A 21190-nucleotide genomic window follows, 5' to 3' on the forward strand; every position below is an offset into this window, starting at 1 on the left:
TGAATTAGTATGACTTGATTTTATTTGTGATGCTGCTAAGTTAATAGGAATATAAATTAATGCTTTTTATTTTTGGAATACATATTATTATTATTATTAAGTTTATTATTATTATCATTACTGTATATTTATTCTCATAACTTTAATTCTATTTTTAATACACTATTCTCGAAACAGTCATATCGAAGTAAAGTTAATAAGATGATAGACAATGCAAAGCAAAATTGAGGTACTAAATTCCTATGCGGAAACTGACCTTCTCTTTCAATAGATATCACTGCTATTGTATCTTATGGTTAGTACATACTACGATTCTACTGACACTAAGAATATTTCCTGGTCGAGGCTCAAATATATGGTAATCAGCGCAATGTACTTTGAATCACCGATCATGGTGACACAGAGAATCGATATCCAATCTAACATATCGGCTGAAATGTTCGTATCGTTTCTATGAAAGGGCGCCACTAAAATTAAATCCATACCATTTTCAGTTAGTACCAACCTTCAAAAGATACGTGTATAAATTTGACAGCTGTCTGATTATTAGTTTGTGGGATATTGCATTTTGAGTAAAGCTACTTTTGTTATTGTGAAAAAAAAATAGAAAAAAAGGAATTTCGTGTGTTGATGAAACACTACTTTTTGATGAAAAAAAGTGCCGCCGATACCAAAAAATGGCTTGATGAGTGTTATCCAGACTCTGCACCGGGCGAAGCAACAATTCGTAAGTGGTTTGCAAAATTTCGTACTAGTCATATGAGCACCGAAGACGATGAATGCAGTGGACGTCCAAAAGAGGCTGTTACCGATGAAAACGTGAAACAAATCCACAAAATGATCTTCAATGACCGTAAAGTGAAGTTGATCGAGATAGCTGACACCTTAAAGATATCAAAGGAATGCGTTGGACATATTATTCACGAATATTTGGATATGAGAAAGCTTTGTTCAAAATGGGTGCCGCGTGAGCTCACAATCACAAGTCGATGAAAACCATGCTGAAATTGAACGAATTGGGCTTCGAATTGCTCCCTCATCCACCGTCTTCTCCAGATTTGGCCCCTAGTGACTTTTTCCTGTTCTCAGACCTCAAGAGAATGCTCGCTGGTAAAAAATTTAGAAGCAATGCAGAGGTAATCGCTGAAACTGAGGCCTATGTTGAGGCAAAGGACAAATCGTACTACAAAAATGGTATCGAAAAGTTGGAAGATCGCTATAATCGCTGTATCGCCTCTGATGGCAATTATGTTGAATAATAAAAACGAATTTTGGCAAAAAAATGTGTGTTTCTATTAAACGATACGAACTTTTCAGCCGAACTGTTAGTACAATTTTTAAAAAGCTATGTATAGCATAAATCAGCTGTTTTTCAAAGAAGGACGAATCTTACAAAAGTAAACAAATCGAGTTTCTCTCTCCTAACAAAAAATGCTTAAAAATCGTATTCTACAAAAATCTCAATCTTAGTAATACAAAGAACTATAAAGGGCGAAACTGTCATTCCATTTGTTTACGCAAATTTCGCCCTCAGTGTTCCATGCCAACAAACATGACGATACTTCAATTGCTAGTAAGGAAGGGCGAAACTATTTATTTTATAGGTATATTTTAGAAGGTTTCCGAACCTTTTACTACTGGAAATAGTAAAGGAGACAATAAAATTACTCGCAGATTTGTCTTAGTCGCTAAAACCAGCAAATTTCATGAAAAATGCAAAAGGGCGTATCTTTAAAATTCACACACTCAGGCAAATTGAGTAGTGAAAATCATAAGGCAAATCTTATGATGCATCAAAAATCACTAAAATCATCATTTCAGAAGATTAATATGAAAAATATACCTCTGCAGTATACATCTCATCTATCACTATTATAGTTTTCATACGAACAACTTATGAATTCCACAGTATATGAGAGAAGTTATGTTTGTCATAGAAATTTCGCACAATGTTCCTAAAAATTTCGTATGAATTTCATAAGGCGTTTTATTGGAATTCAAATTTTCGTGACTTCATAAGGCAATCTTATGATTCGCATACAATATTCTTGTGGCTAAAAACCATACGAAATCATTATGAAATTCCATATATTTTTTGCCTGAGTGCACAGGAAGCATAAAAGTAAACAAATCGAAAAAGGGCGAAACTCTTTTTATGTTGATTTATTCAGAGGTTATAGAAGGAAAGTGGTAACATTTGCATGCCTTTTGAATATAAACTAACAATTCATCGACTAATCATAAATTGATCTGAGAATATACGATAATTTCTAAACACGATTTGAAACCAAAGTCGAAACATTCATCGATGATTTTCTCCATTTGCTGTCAATCTAACATTGACCGTTCTTTGAAAAAACAGCTGAAATAACACCGTTGCGCACACGCTTGAATTTCCGTTGTATGCAAGCTCAAACGCAAGAGCCCGTAAGCGACTCATTGAAATCGGTTTATGGATTTCTGTTCTCTATACTGGTGATATAAGAAATCGTTGTAAATTCTGGAATTATAAGCAAAAGTAATGGTTAAACTTAAATCATTCATCTAGTAAAGACACATTTCTTTTCCAGCTCTAGCTGTTTCGTATTAGGTTTTAAGCCTAGCGAAATTCTAACAGTGTTTATCAAACATTTGTATTCATTGCTCAGTTAGGAAAAATTGTTTTTCCTATCAACCGCTGAATTGGGAAATAGGTTCTATTGTTTCACTTGATGGTCATATTAAGTTTTTATTGTATAGTTAAGGGGTACAATAGTTGATAACCGGTACTAGCAAGTAAAAAGTATATCTAGAACGATAAACCCTTTTTAACATGTCACAAAAAATAATGTTTATTCTTCGGTTCTATTTTCTAATCCCAGTGCAAAAGAGTTAGAGTAATTGCTGGGCATCAGCAAAGCAAAGCAAAGTCTTGGCTTTACATTTCTTTTGTGGAATTTGACCTTTCTGCATCGACAGACTTTGCAGCCGATTCATAGCGGCAGAATCGGGTTGCATGGCTAGTATTACGACCACTGGATTGTAAGATCAGCGCCCTAAGCATTGAATCGCCAACCCGGGTTCCCATCAGCAGTTGTGGCAAATTTCAGCGGAAAAATATCAAAAATAATAAATACAATTATTCATGAAACATCAACTCCGCGAACGGTTCCGCTCTTTGTCTTGTAGGAATTTGAATGCAATTCGCACACCTACCGCAATTATGAATCAGAGTGTAAGACTGACAAGTCTTACCCACTGGAAAAAACCGTTTACTTACCTCGATCCGATCGGAACTAAGCGATGCCCAATACTTTGGGGGATGCTGTGCTCAGGCAAGACTTCTTTGTATTCTCTTTTAGGGTTCGACCAGTTGGATGCCGAAGACAGTCCGGCGATTCCTGTGGAGCATGGCTTCTAGTTCGCTGGCTACCCGACGACTAAAGATGGGATGTGCGTGGTGGAGGATCAAGTCCACACCAACGGTGAATAACCCTATGAAAAAAATGCCTCCGATACACGTCCGGATTGGTCAAGCGATTCTGGTTGGAGAATGGCTTTCAATTCAATGGCGCCTCAACAATTTTAGTCGGTGCTACGTCGCTACACTACAGGGTCCGTCATCTAACTTTTTTTGAACTAGCGGTTATTTCGACATTGGTAACCTTAATGTCACTTCTGATTTGACAGAAACTTAGTTTTATCCTTCCGCTGAACGAAAATGGTTGTGTATACGCTTGAGGAACGCGTGAAAATAGTGCAGTTTTACTTTGAAAATAATGGTAAGTTTGCGGAATGTGTGCCAAAAAATCATCTTCTCGGATGAGGCACATTTTCATCTCGGTGGTTATGTTAATAAGCAAAATTGTCGCATCTGGGGGACGGAAAACACGGACGTTATCATGGAGAAACCGATGCATCCTCAGAGAGTGACGGTTTGGTGCGGATTTTGATCTGGCGGCATCATTGGGCCATTTTTCTTCGAAAATGAGGCAGGAGCCGCCGCCACGGTCAATGGCGAGCGCTACCGCGCCATGATTAGCAATTGGTTCTTTCCGTTACTTGAAGAGGAAGACTCGGACACCATTTGGTTCCAACAAGACGGCGCTCCGTGCCACACAGCCAATGCTACGATCGATCTTCTGCGCACAGTCTTCGAAGATCGAATTATCAGTAGAAATTCGGATGTCGTTTGGCCGCCTCGGAGCTGTGATTTGACGCCGTTAGACTATTATCTTTGGAGGGCTGTCAAAGCTAAGTGTTATGTAGACAAGCCAGAGACAATTCAAGCCTTAAAGGAAAACATTCGTGCAACCATAGCTGAAATAAAGCTGCATACAATCGAAAATGTACTAAAAAACTGGACCGACCGTATGGCGTACTGCAAGGCCAGCCGAGGCAGCCATTTGGATTAAATTATATTCCACAATTAACCGGAAGGATTGTACTTTAATATGAAAAAATAAATTTTGAAATCGGATGAACCGTTTGTGTTTTATTGCATGTTTAAAAAAAAAGTTACATGGCGGACCCTGTATACCGACAAAGAGTTCCCCGATGAAAAAAGTTCTACCCAAGCGACACTTGTTCGTTGATTCCTTTACCATTTTCGCTGCAGCTCTGACCATAGAGTCTAGTACTATCGTCTTTCTTACATGTCTGATTCCTCTCTACCGGTAACATTGATGTCCTCTATCAGGGTGATACAGGTGGAAATCATTGAGGTAGAAACAGGTGGAGCAAACATAACACTTTTGTGTTAGTAAAATAGACTTTGTTTCAGCAATCCAAGTAAAACCAAATACATGTGTTTGCTTTCGTCATATGGTTACGCTTCGTTTTCCAACTAACCAAAAGTTTGGATAAAAGAGATTGATTTGGCTTAAGAATCTTACAAAGATCATGAATAGCAGCTCGGTTTTCATTATCCACACTTGAAAGTTTACCCTACGCAAGCGATCAAACTTCTAAGCAGCTTCTAGAATACATTGTTTCGCTTCTGTGCAGCGAGAAAATTAACGTGGAACTTGTTATGTCAACTTAACAGCTGTAAAAAATAACTACGTATTTTTTTTAGGAGCGGGAGAGTTCACGTTGGATCTTTTCTGTACTTCAAAGTTCCGCGTACTCTTTTAAGCAGCAAGAACGTAGATGTTTAAAGGGAATGTGGAATTTACGGTTGTTTAGTTATGTTCCCCAGTATTAGCTAGTCAGAAGACGCCTATTGTTGTCTTCTGAGTCATCTAAGTTTTGCATGATCTTTGCTAGTGTATTGATAATTTCAACTATCCTTTTCTAGGAGTAGTGGGTATTGAACGTCAACTGGTCGACGATAACCGCTCCTAGATGCCACAGAAACTGCACGCCTCCGACGCAAATTGTCACTCACCAAAACGTTCTACAGTTGCTGTCCAGCCTCACTTCTGTTTTGTGGTGAACCAACCGCAGTTTAACTGTTCTGGAAATAGCTTCAGCCTTAGAATTTCTGTCAAGCGCTGTGACGTTGGGCTCTCAACTGACACTGTTAAAAAATTTCTTGAAGTCAATTGTTACTACAACGCAGAATCGATTACCACTACTAGCCTGATTGCATCCACCGTCGACATGCCTTTCCGATGTCCGAAGGTGCTTTTTCAACAACACGCTCTCGCTCTCCGTGGCTAACATTAACCTGTCCAAGAGTTTGTACAATGTCTTTAGCAGACATATTGGCCAGAATGTTGTTGGATCCCTCGGTAGTTTTCCTGGTTTAGGCAGTAGCACCAGTTTCTGAATCTTCAACTTTCCCGGAAGTAGCCGTCTTCCAGACATTTCTGTATCCCAATCCTGAATACGTCCGGAAGCACCTTATCACGGTTTTCTAAGCGTCATTATGAAGTTCATCAGGACCAGGAGCTTTATTTATCTTCAGACCTTCCGCCACCGATGACAGCTCGTTATTGGAGATTTGCTTATCTCCAATTATCACTAACGGTTCAATGCTTCTAGCGCTTGTCTTACAGGCCAGTTGTTGTATGTTCTAGTTTCTTCCTCAACCGTTTCAGATATTTTTCTTTGAACGTTTCTTCTGGTTTGAAGACCAGTAACACGAATACTGATAATATTTCCTTCCCACCAGTAAGCTGCTCGCCGGCTACATATTGACTCCAGTCTCCTCGATATCGTTGCGTCACAGGCTCTCGTTAGCGTTTCCGTTAACTCAAATGAATCCATATTTGTAGGGCCGCTATCTTCTCGATGTGTATCGATAAAGAGGTGCTTGTCGTTGTGATTTGTCTTTCATCTTCGTCATCTACCTCTTCTTCCTCGTGTTACCGTATGGATTCCTGATTCCACACTAAAACGGATCTCTTGGTGATTCTGGTATAGTGCTTACAAGTCCTTACAGCACAACGTATACAACACGGTTCCACAGGCTTGTTTTGTATTCGAATCCGACTCCCGATTCCGGAATTAAAGGGTGATGAGTAGGTTCCATTTTTTGAGTTTTTAGCACTGTTTCTGAAACCAATTTTGGGGAGGTGAGTTTGTTGGCAATCACTACACAAAATCTGCTAATCAGAAGAATGTGCTTACCAGTTTTCGAGAATTCGCTTCTTTTACTCGGTGTGTCATATTATAATTCTGGCTTTTTTGGATGGGTAAATGATTATAATCAGTAATAGATTCATGATACTTTATTCGAAGTAAAGAAAAATCTTGGCATTACATTCATTTTGTGTAATTCGACCTTCCTGTTTTAACAGATTCGGCAGCCGACTCATATCGTACAGCATCATTTTATGGCTAGTATCAGGTGTACAACTTTGCTTCCGCCCTTTTTTTCAAAATTAAAAGCTTTATTGCGAAAAAGTGCTTTCAGATGTATTATTCAAAGTATTGTCAGTTGTTAGCGACAACAGGAGTCCTCTTTTGACACTATCCATGAGGCAATCCATTTTTTCTACTCTTCGAAGGATTGAAAATGTTGATCTGCCAGGCCGTGTGCCACCGAACGGAATAGGCGGAAGTCAGAAGGGGCGACATCTGAGGAATACGGCGTGTGGGGTAAGACTTCCTATTTCAGCGTTTCCAGGTACTTTTTAACCACTTTTGCGACGTGAGGCCGAGCATTGGCGTGTTGGAGGATGACTTTGTCATGTCGCTCTTGATATTGTGGTCGCTTTTCTTTTAGTGCGCGACTGAGGCGCATCAGTTGCGTTCGGTAGCGATCTCCTGTGATGGTTTTACCCGGTTTTAAGAGCTCGTAGTAAATCACACCGATCTGATCCCACCAAATACAAATCATAACCTTGGGGCCGTGAATATTCGGTTTTGCCTCCGACGAAGTAGTATGCCCGGGCATTCCCCATGATTTTCTGCGTTTAGGATTATCGTATCGAACCCACTTTTCATCACCAGTTACGATTCGATGTAAAAACCCCTTACGATTTTGTCTTTGAAGCAGTTGCTCACATACACTCGATGTCCCTCGGCTTCAACTCGTACGGCACCCAGTTTCCTTCTCTCTGAATTATGCCCAGGGCCTAGAGACGTTTTGAAATAGCTTGCTGACTCACTACTAACGAATAGGCAAGCTCTTTTGGGTTTGGCACGAATCTTCATCAAGCAATGCTAGTTGTTCATCTTTGAAGGTTTTTTCTCTTCCACCACCATGTTTGTCTTCGACATCGAAATCACCATTTTTAAAACGTTGAAACCACTTCCGACACGTTCTTTTACTTAGAGCAGCATCACCGTAAGTTTCTGAGAGCATTCGATGCGCTTCAGCTGCATTTTTTTCGAATTATAACATAAAAGTAAAACTTCCCGCAAATGGCGAGAATTGGGCACATAAACAGACATTTTCGAGCGTGAATAATACGAAAACAAGAACAACTGTTACTGAAACGGCGATGACAATTCGTTAGGTACTGTACACACTTACTTCAAAGGCATTATCATCTATGTATTTTGATCAGCCTCAGCCGGTACAGCCATCTATCGGAAAACGGTGGAAGCAAAGTTGTACACCTGATACTACAATCCTACTGACATTAAGAATCCTTCCAGGTCGGGGCTGGAACATACGACAACTGGCTTGTAAGACAGCGCCCTATGCATTGAACCGCTTCATTCGAAGTAGTTGCCTTCAAAAGCTATGCATACTTTACGTCTTTCCGCCAACTCACAAATACCATACATTTCCGTCTAAAGAACTGTTTATCTTTTAAAACGAGTCAGTTGTGAAACCATTTTTTCACTTCTTCACAGCTAGTGAAGCCTTGCTCAGTGAGTGCGTGAGACATCGATGAAAACAAATGACAGTCGGAAGGGGTCAAGTCTGAAGAGTATGGTGGATGGGACAAAAGATCCCATCTGAGTTCGAAAATGATGTTTTGATCACCTTCGCTGTGTGTGCTGTCACGCTTTAAAATGACTTTCTAATGTCTTGTGGGGAGTTCTCCTCTCAAAAAAATAATAGAAAATTAGGAAGACCAGACACTAGACCGGACTTGGGGTTAAACCGGACAGCCTAAATATCTTACAAACCAGCAATTATTTCGATCCATGGTTTGACTTTGTAAGCGCGATTTTATGTGATAGACAGACGTCATTTACCTAAGGGTTGAGACGTTAGTCTCACAAAAGGTTGAAATTAAGATATCTTGAGATTTGGCACTTAACTCGTTCGTAATTTTAGTGTGAAGCCTTATAATCTAATTTATCCCATAACGAGTCCGGTTTAGCTCCACTTCTGCGCGACTTGGTACGAAAACTGATGCATATTTTTCCAGGTTATGATTTTGGTTTATGACAACTTCAAGCTAGAATTTGATTATTTCAAACAAATTTCTCCCTTCGACATCAACTCTGTTTGATTCAAAGCAAAATTTTGGTCTAGTCTAACGAAAAAAAATTCTTCTAGTTGATTTTATTGTTGAAATTATCACTTACTATCTGAATTACTCGGCGTTGCTCGGAAATGTTTCGTGAAGGGAAGGCCAAAAAAAATTCTCGAAGTTGTCCTGCTTAGTGAAATACTCTTGTAGTGAAACATAACTTAGACGGCAACTCGATTGAACAATACTCCGTTCATGTTCAGATTGCGAATGATCAGTGTCCCATCTCAGATCTCACAATAATCAGAATTTTCATGGTATTCTCGACAAACTGGGTCAGTTTTATATTTGAACCCTTTTGTTAGAAACATTTAGAACACCTTTCTCTCTATAAATACCTTCTTAGTAACCTCCGAGTTTCATGTGTATATGTGCTTGTAACGTACTTCCGTACTTCCTCGTCACAATCGATCTACAATGCCTTTGGCTTCCATGGATATAATCACTTGCTACTCCCTCCTCTTTATAAAAATTTTATGACATCATGAATGGTTCATTTATGACATCATGAATGGTTCAAAATTTTCCATCTGATAATGATTATTTTATAACGAAAGGTTGTTTAACATCATAACTGCATTCGTACTATAGAATGACCTTTTTATATAATTCATTTTACCAAGGTTTTAACCATTTTGGCCGTTTATCGGGGAGGAAAACTTATGGAATAATGATCCAGTTAATACAAATCTGGTTGTAAACTTATTTCCATTACCTTGAGTCGACAGTTTTTTCAATTTACATAATAAAATGCACATTGATTGTATGATTTCGTCAATTCAGATCAATGTTGAGAATACTTATTCTCCCTCACTCTCGTGAACATTTTTGTGAACCTCACTTAGTTGCTAGAAATATATTGTACTCGTAAAGAAGTACCAATTTTTCGTAAAACCCGATCAATTTTCTCTTTCACTTTCCATGTTCGGGGCATTTACTTCACTCTCTCACCATTAAAATATCCTTATAATCTATTTTTATATAACTTCCTTTTTGTCAGTGAACTTACTACAGATCTCCTTCATGATTACCCTGAGTAGTGTAGATAGTATCTGTGCTTTTCAAAAAATATCGATTCCCACCTTTGGTACATGTGCCAAACTTGGTGGCGATTCGTTTAGTTGTTTTGTAGTTATACTGAGACTTGAATACACTCACGTTCCTTCTAGTCTAAATGTCGATTCTCATCAAATTTCGTCATTGACCCTCTCCCCCCATGTTAAGGACACTTCCTACATACTTTCCCCCCTGAAAATGTCCTAATGATCATTTCTGAAGAGCTTCTTTGTGCCAAATTTGATAGCAATCCGTTCAGTAGTTCCGGAGTTGCGCCGTTACAAACATTACATCTCCTTTTTAGAGAGACGTACTACATCCATCCCACACGAATACCCTAAGTTGCGCAAAAAGTATCTGTGGTCTTCAAAAAGTATCGATTATCGTCAAATTAAATGAATTTTTTTATGACCCCTGTTAAGGATAGTTGCTACGCTCTCTCCCCCATAAAAATACCCTTACAACTATCTCTGAAGAGCAAAAAGCAGCTATGCCAAGTGTGATAGCAATCCGTTCAGTAGTGTCGGAGCTATGCCGTTTCATCCCTCTTTTTGAATGCACTTGCTACATCCACTCCCCATATCTATCATATCTAAGGTATGGAAAATGTTTGCATGATCTTAAAAAATTATCGATTCTTGTCAAATTTTTGAATTTTTTTTCATGGCCCCTCCTGTTAATGATACTTGCTACGCTTCCCCCCCTATAATAATACCTTTATGACTATTTCTGAAGAGCAAGAAATAACTGTACCAAATTTTATAGCAATTCGTGCAATAGTTCCGGAGTTATGCCGTTACAAACATTACACTCCTTTTTTAGATGCACTTACTACATCCTCTCCCCACAGAATATCCTTATAATCTTATCTAAGTTGTGCAAAAAGTGTTTTCAAAAAGTTCCGATTCTCGTCAAATTAGATAATATTTTTAATGACCACCTTTGTTAAGGACACTTCCCACGCTCCCTCCCCCCATGGAAATATTCTTATAACCATCTCTGAAGAGCAAGAAGTACATGTACCAGGTTTGATAGCAATCCGTTAAGTAGTTTTGAAGTTATGCAATTACAAACATTACACCCCTCTTTTTAAAGGCACTTGCTGCATCCATCCCCCATTAAATTATATCTACGATATGCAAAATGTTTCTAAGATCTTCAAAAAATATCGGTTTTCATCAAGTTATATGAATTTTTTCATGATGCCTCCTTGATTATGACACTTGCTATGCTCTCTCCCCCATAAAAATACGCTTATGACCATCTCTGAAGAACAAGAAGTACATGTGCCAAGTTTGATATCAATCCGTTCAGAGATTCCGAAGTTATGCCATTACAGATATTACACCCCCCATATAATCATATCTAATATATGCAAAATGTTTCTATGGTCTTACAAAAGTATCGATTCTCGTCAAATTAGACAATTTTTTTCATGACCTCCCCCTGTTAAGAACATTTACTATGCTCCCTCCCCCATTAAAATATCCTTATGACCATCTCAGAAGAGCAAGAAGTATCTGTGCCAAGTTTGATGGCAATCCGTTCAGTAGTTTCGAAACTTGCTACATCCACCCCCCATATAGTCATATCTAAAGTATGCAAAATGGTTCTACGGTCTTCAAAACGCATCGATTCTTGTCAAGTTATATGAATTTTTCCATGACCCCCCTTTGTTTATGACACTTGCTACGCTCTCTCCCATATAAATATACTCCTTAAACCATCTCTGGAATACAAGAAGTACTTGTGCTAAGTTTGGTGGCAATCCGTTCAGTAGTTCCGAAGTTATCGCGTTACAAACATACAAACTTACATCCATTTTTATATATATAGATCAACAAAAGTTCAGTTGATCTTATTGGTGATACCTATGTTGATTCAATTCTGCTTATTTTTATGTCAAGAAAAAAATGACTATTTTTATTTATGCTACAAAAAAGTTTATTGTTCAAATGAATCGTATCAGTTTTACCTCTTCCACACAGAAGAAAAAAATGTAAAACCAAACAAGTTTGAGATTCACAATATTATTTATTTTATTGAAATAGTGACAAACGTTCTAGTTTGTTTCTATCAATATTTTGATAACAAATATTTAAGTTGTGCGTTCCTGTCCATTTTTTGACAAACTATTTTCCAGTAAATGTAGTTTGAAATGAACGAATTATAGATAAAGTTAATATTTGTAGTACTTTAAATTTACAATCACTGAAAGGATGAAATTAATATTTATTTAACATTAGTTTTTTTTCAATTACGCTTTTGTTTGTTAATATCATTCATGTTTGTATGTTTGTAACAATAAAATTTGATTACATTTTTATTTTGATTTACGTTCATTTTAATATTCTTTTATATTTGAAGCTTAACCCTTCGCATAACTCTAAAGTCAAAACCACAAACTTTCGATTTGATTGAAATCTTTGGAAAAAATTCGAGCTTGATCCTTGGCTCAATAACAGCTCACAAACGAACCAATACTTAAAATCCGCTCCATTTCTCTGCGTGTAGCTTTCAAATGAGCCTAAACGTTTTAAAATCGGCTCAGCCATCTCTGATGAAATTGAGCGTTAAAAAAGGGGGTTTAGTTGCTTTCGCCACTTATACCATTATATCTTCTGAAGCGGAAGTGACAGCCATTTGATCTTCAAACTTGATTCTCAAATCAATAATTGCTTTCAAACGAGTCTAAGCTTGTTGAAATCGTTTCAACCATCTTTGAGAAAATGGAGCGGTGAAGAACTACGTGTTTTGTCGGTTACGTCACTTGTATTATTATATCAATGGTCCGATAGTAACTTTCAAATGAGTCTAAGTTTGCGGGAAACATTTCAATTACTTTCGAGAAAATTGCGCTGTAAGAACAAATCGTTCGAAAGTCCATATTTCCAGCAATTCTATTACCTTTCTATAGAGAAAGGCTAAAAGTATTGACTTCCAATAGAAAAACAGAATCATGAATAATTTGGGTATTAGATTGAAAAATGTATCGTGTTCTAGCATAATAAGTGGTATGATTAAATGATCTGTCATCATTTTTGCTTTTACTTAATTCGACAATTAACTGACTCTGTTCCTTAAATTAAGTTTCGCAATAGCTTAGTGCTAGTAGGACATTGTGATATATGTTATGAACAGCATTTTAGGAAATCGTTAACCTTTATTGGAATCAAATATTATCCCAAAGATTGATAACAGCTAGCAAAGTAAAAATTGTAATCGGATTGTAGAACCATTAAAACAATCAACGCCCGTAATATGATCTCTTAACCCTATACTCTCCTTCGTGTGTGCAAAGACAATATAAAATAATAATCATTTGAAAAATAAAATTTGTATGTGTGTGATTTATAAGGCGTAATTGCAATCCATTTATCAAAACATTTTTCCACATTAAAGGTTAGCGGTGCGGCGTAGTTTCAAACCTTCAGTCAAACGGCGACCGAAATCGCTGTCAACCTGGGTGAAATTCTTGACTGTTCGTTCTTGTATGAACGATGAAGCGTTGCTCAAGTGATTTACGATGTTGGTAATCATGCGCTTACGAGCAGCTTCGTCCAATACGTTGCGATAGAAAATGCCTGGTTGGGTGAAGTTGTCTTCGCTTTCTCCAGTTTCGTAACGGTTGACATCACCGGACACCTTGAACGAGCTATTCTGAAGCTTACGAGCAAGCGGACACGGTTCTGGACCACTGAAAGAGTTGGGATAGTAATTGGGAGCACCTCCTTGATTGTCGGTAGAATTCATTGGACCGTCACGTTGATAGTTGGTAGTTTTAACACGGTACGGACAGTTTACCGGCAACTGAATGTAGTTGGCACCGAGACGATGACGATGGGTATCTGCGTAAGAAAACAGACGTCCTTGGAGCATCTTATCGGGGGATGGTTCAATACCGGGAACCAAATGAGACGGGGCAAAGGCAATCTGTTCAACCTCAGCGAAATAGTTCTTCGGATTGCGATCCAGCACCATACGACCAACAGGGATAAGCGGGAAATCACTTTGAGGCCAGACTTTAGTTACATCAAATGGATTGAACGGATGCTTTTCCGCCTGTTCAAAAGTCATAACCTGAATTTTGAGAGTCCAGCTGGGGAATTTACCCTTAGCAATAGCATTGTACAAATCACGGATACTGTAGTCAGGATCAGCTCCAGCAAGTTCATCAGCTTTACTGGCCTCCAGGTTCTTGATGCCCTGATCGCACTTGAAATGGAATTTGCAGTACACAGGCTTGCCATCGGCGTTGATCAATTTGAAAGTGTGTGATCCGTAACCGTTCATGAATCGGTAGCCATCGGGAATACCACGGTCGGCGAATAGGAACATAACTTGATGGGTCGACTCTGGCCGGAGCGAGATGAAATCCCAAAACATATCGGCATCCTTCAGATGGGTAGCAGGATTACGCTTCTGGGTGTGAATGAAGCTTGGGAACAGTATGGGATCACGAATAAAGAAAATCGGTGTATTATTTCCGACCAAATCCCACACACCATCATCGGTGTAGAATTTTACAGCAAAACCACGGGGATCACGAGCGGTGTCCGCTGATCCGCTTTCACCTCCGACGGTTGAGAAGCGCACGGCCAGGGGCGTCTTTTTGCCTACTTTTTCGAAAACCTTGGCCGACGTGTACTTGGTGATGTCATGCGTTACCTCGAAGTAACCGAAAGCACCGGCTCCCTTGGCATGTACCACACGTTCCGGAATGCGTTCCCGGTCAAAGTGGGCCAACTCGTCCAGAAAATGCACATCCTGCAGCACCACTGGGCCACGCTCACCGACCGTTGCGGTGGCAGTCTTGGTTCCTACCGGAGCGCCATTGCTGGTGACTGAGACGGATTTCTCCTAGAAAAGGACCAGAAAGGGAAATGCGTTGTTAAGTCAAGTGTGATATTCGAAGGTACAGATAGTGATTATGATGTGATGGGTTTTTATGGTCTGTGTTACTTCTCGATTTCAGGGTGGAAAAGGTTCAGGTTATCATATTCTAGTAGATGTTTTCAGTAAGATGGTGAAGTTGATCTGAACGTCAAATGCTTACTACTTCTACGCATTTAAACAGTACGGAACACAAAGAATTACGAGCATCCAAGAATTTGTCTTGAAAATTTCGAGGGGAAAGGTCAGTTTTACCAGAAATTATACACGTATGCTAGATAGGTAATCCACAGCATGCTGTCGGTCATGATCGATTACTGTCATGTCATTTTTGTGATCTGAAAATAATTCTATCCTTATATGCATGGTTGTGAGTCGAATCCAGGTAGGCTGCGTGAAATATAATCGATTTGCTTCCCTGGACTTGCCCTTTGAATTTTGTTTAACACACTGCGTTAATTGTCGGATCTCTTCACTTTCGTTGATCTCAGCGCAGCGGAAGAGATCTTTCAAGAACTCCAAGTATTAAATTGGCTATAAATTCTACCGAAATTAGGTATATAACGGATGGTTGAGTAGTGACAAACATCTCAATTTTATATACGATACGGTTCCTAAAGATAGCAATGATGAACTAAACAAGTTTCATATATGTAGAACATATTTTACATAAGCACAATACGTTGAATATTGCATTCAAAAACTGATTATTACAAACCATAGGATAAAAAAAGTTCATCCATTATGGTGAACGGAATCAACATTTTGCTCAGATTTCCGAACTTTTCTATATGAAAATAAAAGAAATCTTTTACCCAATTTGTACATTCAATACTTCAGAAGAATTTGTGCTGACAAGACTTCGTTCCTTCGTCTGCGGCCATTCAAATTTACGATGCGATCAGCACTGAAATACCGATTCGCAAACAAAACATAAAACTGGTTCATCTCGCCGGACAGTGCACAACCAGTTTGGGAATGCTATTTTCACTGTTGCCTCGAGCAGACTTTAATAGTGCCGGTTCGAAAAATCCGGTCTGTGTCTGGTACTGAGGGGAACTGGGGCTATTGGAGTTACCATGTTAGCAGGTATTAATTATGGAGCATGATCAATTTGACACATTTTAACGCGAATATTGTGTAAAAATGAATGTTTTGAAAAGAAAAGAAAACTAAATTAAAACGTTCGATCCATTTTTTTTGCTAGTAAAATGAAGGAAATATCAATCGTGAGATCGAACTGCCTCAGCTTTCCGATGTAAGCCACATTAAATATATCAAAAGTCTGAAAACTCAATACTACCTACTCTCCTTTTAAACATTATTAGGAGGTAGGCGCGACGTTGTATTTTTTTATTTTGTCTCTCTTCATATGCAATATATAGCAATATCAACCGGTTTCTGCTTTTGCAGATTCTGAAGTAGCAGGTTAACGGCTATTGCAGATGCGTGGAATTATTGTATGCTTTTTGTTTGTCATATTCATCAGTTCTGTGAGGCTTGGGATGAAGAAAAATATCGCGATTGTTTTCGATGAAGCAATTTTTTGGATGTTAGATCCCAAAAAGTGTTATCCACCTTGATCTATATAAGCTTTATGTGAGACCACAGTAGCTTCCAAATGAGCCTAAGATTGTCTAAATCGGCTGTGCTTTCATCTAGGAAATTGCACTAATAGACGAAAATGCGCGTTGTCGGTTACGTCACCTATGAAATTATAAAGGGTGATTTTTTAAGAGCTTGAGAACTTTTTTAAACAATAAAACGCATAAAATTTGCAAAATCTCATCGGTTCTTTATTTTAAACGTTAGATTGGTACATGACATTTACTTTTTGAAGATAATTTCATTTAAATGTTGACCGCGGCTGCGTCTTAGGTGGTCCATTCGGAAAATCCGCTTTTTTATCGACAAATTTTGTTCAGCGATGAGGCTCATTTCTGGTTGAATGGCTACGTAAATAAGCAAAATTGCCGCATTTGGAGTGAAGAGCAACCAGAAGCCGTTCAAGAACTGCCCATGCATCCCGAAAAATGCACTGTTTGGTGTGGTTTGTACGCTGGTGGAATCATTGGACCGTATTTTTTCAAAGATGCTGTTGGACGCAACGTTACAGTGAATGGCGATCGCTATCGTTCGATGCTAACAAACTTTTTGTTGCCAAAAATGGAAGAACTGAACTTGGTTGACATGTGGTTTCAACAAGATGGCGCTACATGCCACACAGCTCGCGATTCTATGGCCATTTTGAGGGAAAACTTCGGAGAACAATTCATCTCAAGAAATGGACCGGTAAGTTGGCCACCAAGATCATGCGATTTGACGCCTTTAGACTATTTTTTGTGGGGCTACGTCAAGTCTAAAGTCTACAGAAATAAGCCAGTAACTATTCCAGCTTTGGAAGACAACATTTCCGAAGAAATTCGGGCTATTCCGGCCGAAATGCTCGAAAAAGTTGCCCAAAATTGGACTTTCCGAATGGACCACCTAAGACGCAGCCGCGGTCAACATTTAAATGAAATTATCTTCAAAAAGTAAATGTCATGTACCAATCTAACGTTTAAAATAAAGAACCGATGAGATTTTGCAAATTTTATGCGTTTTATTGTTTAAAAAAGTTCTCAAGCTCTTAAAACCCTTTATATCCGAAAGCGGAAGTGTCCACCAACATCCTTCCAACTTGATCAATGCAAAAGTAGTGTCTTTCGAATAAACCTAAGTTAATCGAAATCAGTTCTGCCACCTTTCGAGAGAATTAAGCGAATCGAAAACACGCGGTTTATCGGTTATGCCACTTATACGATACTGATAGGGACCGGAACTCTTCATGAGTCTTCTAAAATTTTTCTAATACCTGATATTGGTTTTCAAACACGCTTAAGCTTGTCTTTGAAACAGTTAGGTGAACAGATAAAAAGGGTGGTCTGTCGGGTACGTCACTTATACGATTATATTTTAGAATCCGGAAGTATTCGTTATTTGCCATTCGAATTTGATCAATAATCCAATAGTAGCTTTCAAACGAGACTTAAATGGTCGAACTTATTTCAAGCATCTTCACGAAAATTTCATCGTAGCAATGTGCACACAAACATACATACAAATAAGTATCTTGGTGATATTATCATTGAACATGCTTATGATGGAGGTTCCAGTTCTAACCTCGAGAACTAAAGAATGTTACGATAAAACATTGGTCAATTTCAACTTGATTCATCGACAATTTAAATAAAATCTGAATAACCCCTATTTCAGAATTGCGTGTTTAGCATTGTGCATAACTGCCCTATCAGTCCCATATGGAAAATCGGCATGTCGAGAAAAAGACGATCAAAAGTTCATTTCCGAGTTTTTTAATTTTTTGTGCTACCTAATGCTAAATCATGATATTATTACATGAAATATCTGTAATACATCTTTGCTATTCCAATATTGCAACAAATGAAATTATGGAAATTTACACTGAATGGGACGGGTACTTTAGCATATGGGACAGACATGAGTCGATATTTTTTTCACATTTTACTGAACAAACCCTCAACTTTTATTGCAATTTCTGAGAGTATGTTGAGGATAGATTTCATTCCTCAAGCTAACTCAAAATTGGCGAAAATCGATATGGGACTGATATGCGAGTATGGGCAGATAAGGTTTGATTTTAAAATTTTTAAATCTTCTCTTCAAGCACATCAAAATTTTGCTCGTACTTTGCGAAAAACTGAACTGCTTCCACGCCAAGTTGGCGAAATTGTTACTTGTTATAAAAGTGTTCGGAGAACGTAAGTCGATAGCCAGGAAGACTGGATTGGGGGGAAAACCAATAGTTGGAGACCACAAAACTAGAGATGGGCAAAACAGTTCATTTCAAACAACCGTTCAGTGTTACAGAGTTCGATAAAAAGAACTAGTTCTCGAGAGCCGTTCGTTCGTTCTCTTGTTTCGCGAATGACAATAACCGAGACACCGTTCGCTTCGGAGTCTCGAAAAAGATTTAGCGAGCAAAAAAAAGGTCCACGACTTTGAACTAAAGAACTACCGTTCTCAAAAAAAGAACTATTGGTCATTCATTCTTTCAAAAGAACTAGTTCTTTTGAGCCGTTCGCGAACGAATTGCCCATCTCTACACAAAACTCCCGGAAAGTGTGGTTAGCTGTTTCAAGTTCTAAGATGTCACAAGCAGTGGAAGTGTTGTCTACAATCATGCATGGAATTAAAAACTGTCCAGGTTATTTATTTACAAGAAATCGGTGACTATAAATCGTGGTGATAAGTAGAACAAGTCAACCAGACTACGATCACGGGAGCTGCACGTGAAGATGACTTTTAGAAGCTTTCTGGATATAAATAATATGCGGAAACTGATCATTACAAATATATCTCGTGTGGCAAGCCATCTGATCCTGTGGCTTGAAGAGTGACATTTACATCGCGACCGGGGCCTTCCATCAGAAAATTGGGAGCCGGTCATTACGCCGAAAGCCGTTTCGCCGACTGTGTCATTTCGACGATAAGGTAATTTCACCGAAAGCGACATTTCGTCAAAAATTCATGAAACATATTTTGTTGGTTTTATATTGACTAGAAAATTGATGTGACGCAACCACATAACCGAAACGGCAGCGAGATCGGACAGCACACGAGCAAAAACGATGTGGCGAAGCCGCATTAGACATTTTTTGATTTGCAATCAGTTGACGGAAAATATTGATTCTTAGTAGTTTATAAATTCAACAAGTTCCGTTCTCAATGAATCAGATTAAAAAACTTAATCAAGCGAAAAGTTTGCCTGGAATAAAATCGGGAAAATGAATTTATCGATTATTTTTAATTTAAAAAGTACAATTGTAGTTAAAAACGGTCGTAGGCAATATCATGTTTCATTTGTCTGTATTTGACCCTTTCGACGATATGAAAAAATCAGCCCGGGTTGGCGGTTCAATGCATAGGGCGCTGGTCTTACAAGCCAGTGGTCGTATGTTTGAGTCCCGACCTGGAAGGATTCTTATACCGTTTTCCTTTATTTATCAGAGCAGCCCGAGAGCTGGCTCAGAGTCGCCCAAACAACTTTTGAGATGTTTGTTTAAGGAACCTGGAGTCGCTCTAGATCGGACTCCAATCACGTAGTTTCGCTTTGAAAATTTTCTCGGGTCGCATCACGATATCTATGCGAGTTTATTTATTTTTTCTTTTTTCTATGAGTTGTTGTTTAGGGTGTGTACCACGTGTTCGTTTTACTCGGAGTCAGAGTCGCCCGCGTGTTGGTTCAAAAGCGAAAACGGTATTAGTCGGATGCGAAGTCTGTTGGAACAGAAAGGCCAAATTCCACAAAAGGGAATGTAATGCCAAGACTTTGCTTTTTGGCGAAATGGCACTCGGCGACATGACTCTTTCGGCGAAATGACCCTGATTCAGAAAATTTATGTGCAGGAGTGCCTGGAAAAACGGCAATTGCCTTCTTCCAAACTACATAATTGTTCCGCATGCGCTAAGGTGGACTCTTGAGTGAATAATTTTTAAATTCTGTATAAACTTGAAAAAGAAATATGCAGTAATTCTACACACATTCTAGTTTGACAAATGTCTTCTTCTAACATTCTTTATCAAAGCTAACCTAACTTCCAAGAATATCCATTGCTTTACGTAGAAATATAAGATGTACATTGAAACAAGTAACCCGTTATTAACGTTTTAATTGTATTCTGCACTATTTTTGTGACTTCACATCATAAGCAATATTCGTTTTCCATCGTTCATCAGATTGAAATGTAGCAATGTAGTAATGATCACATGATAATTGTTTAACGATTGAACTTTAAACATATGTGCAAAAGGAGCAATGAAGAAATATCCAAGAGGAACGGAATACACTGTCCAGCATATTTAAATTGAAAACATGAAACAAGCTCCAAAAAGCAAACTGATCATTAAACAATATTTGACAGGATAGTAAAATTCGTTGACAAATGGAGCTGTGATTGGGCGACAGGTTCGGTCCACAGAGAAAAGTGATTGATTGTTATTCTGTCGTCCACCGATTTTGTTTTTCTTTTTGCAGTCAAGCGTGCTACATATACCGGTTTTCTTGGGAACTGGAACTAGTTTTAATTGAACAAATCAAAACGCTTTAGAATTTGCTAGAAAATGTGTAAAAATAACTCACTTTGTTGGATTATATGCACTATTAGAAGCTTTGATTGCCTTTTTAGATAAGTATATTTTCAAGAAAGTTTCAGGAAAAGATGAATTATGAAATCATCCAATGAAAGACATAATCACCTTGTTTACCTTTCATGTTGAAGATAAAATCAAACTTTAATAGTAGCCGGAATCTTGGCAGGCTTCTGCCGGCTGCCAGAATTTTTCACAAGCGGGCATGATCG

The 21190-nt window shown here is 38.4% G+C and overlaps 1 protein-coding gene across 2 annotated transcripts in view; it reads right to left on the bottom strand.

Annotated features, from left to right (window-relative positions):
- Positions 1 to 13060: 13060 nt before the first annotated feature.
- Positions 13061 to 21190, bottom strand: part of LOC131434895 (catalase) — a 43920-nt gene continuing 35790 nt past the window's right edge. For both annotated transcript variants that reach the window (XM_058602141.1, XM_058602140.1), the window contains exon 2: positions 13061 to 14777. In XM_058602141.1, the coding sequence (XP_058458124.1) occupies positions 13314 to 14777 (1464 nt within the window). In that variant the 3' untranslated portion in view covers positions 13061 to 13313. The remainder of the gene's footprint in view (positions 14778 to 21190) is intronic.

Source organism: Malaya genurostris, chromosome 3, assembly GCF_030247185.1.
Source record: "Malaya genurostris strain Urasoe2022 chromosome 3, Malgen_1.1, whole genome shotgun sequence".
NCBI classification, from domain to species: Eukaryota; Metazoa; Arthropoda; class Insecta; order Diptera; family Culicidae; genus Malaya; species Malaya genurostris.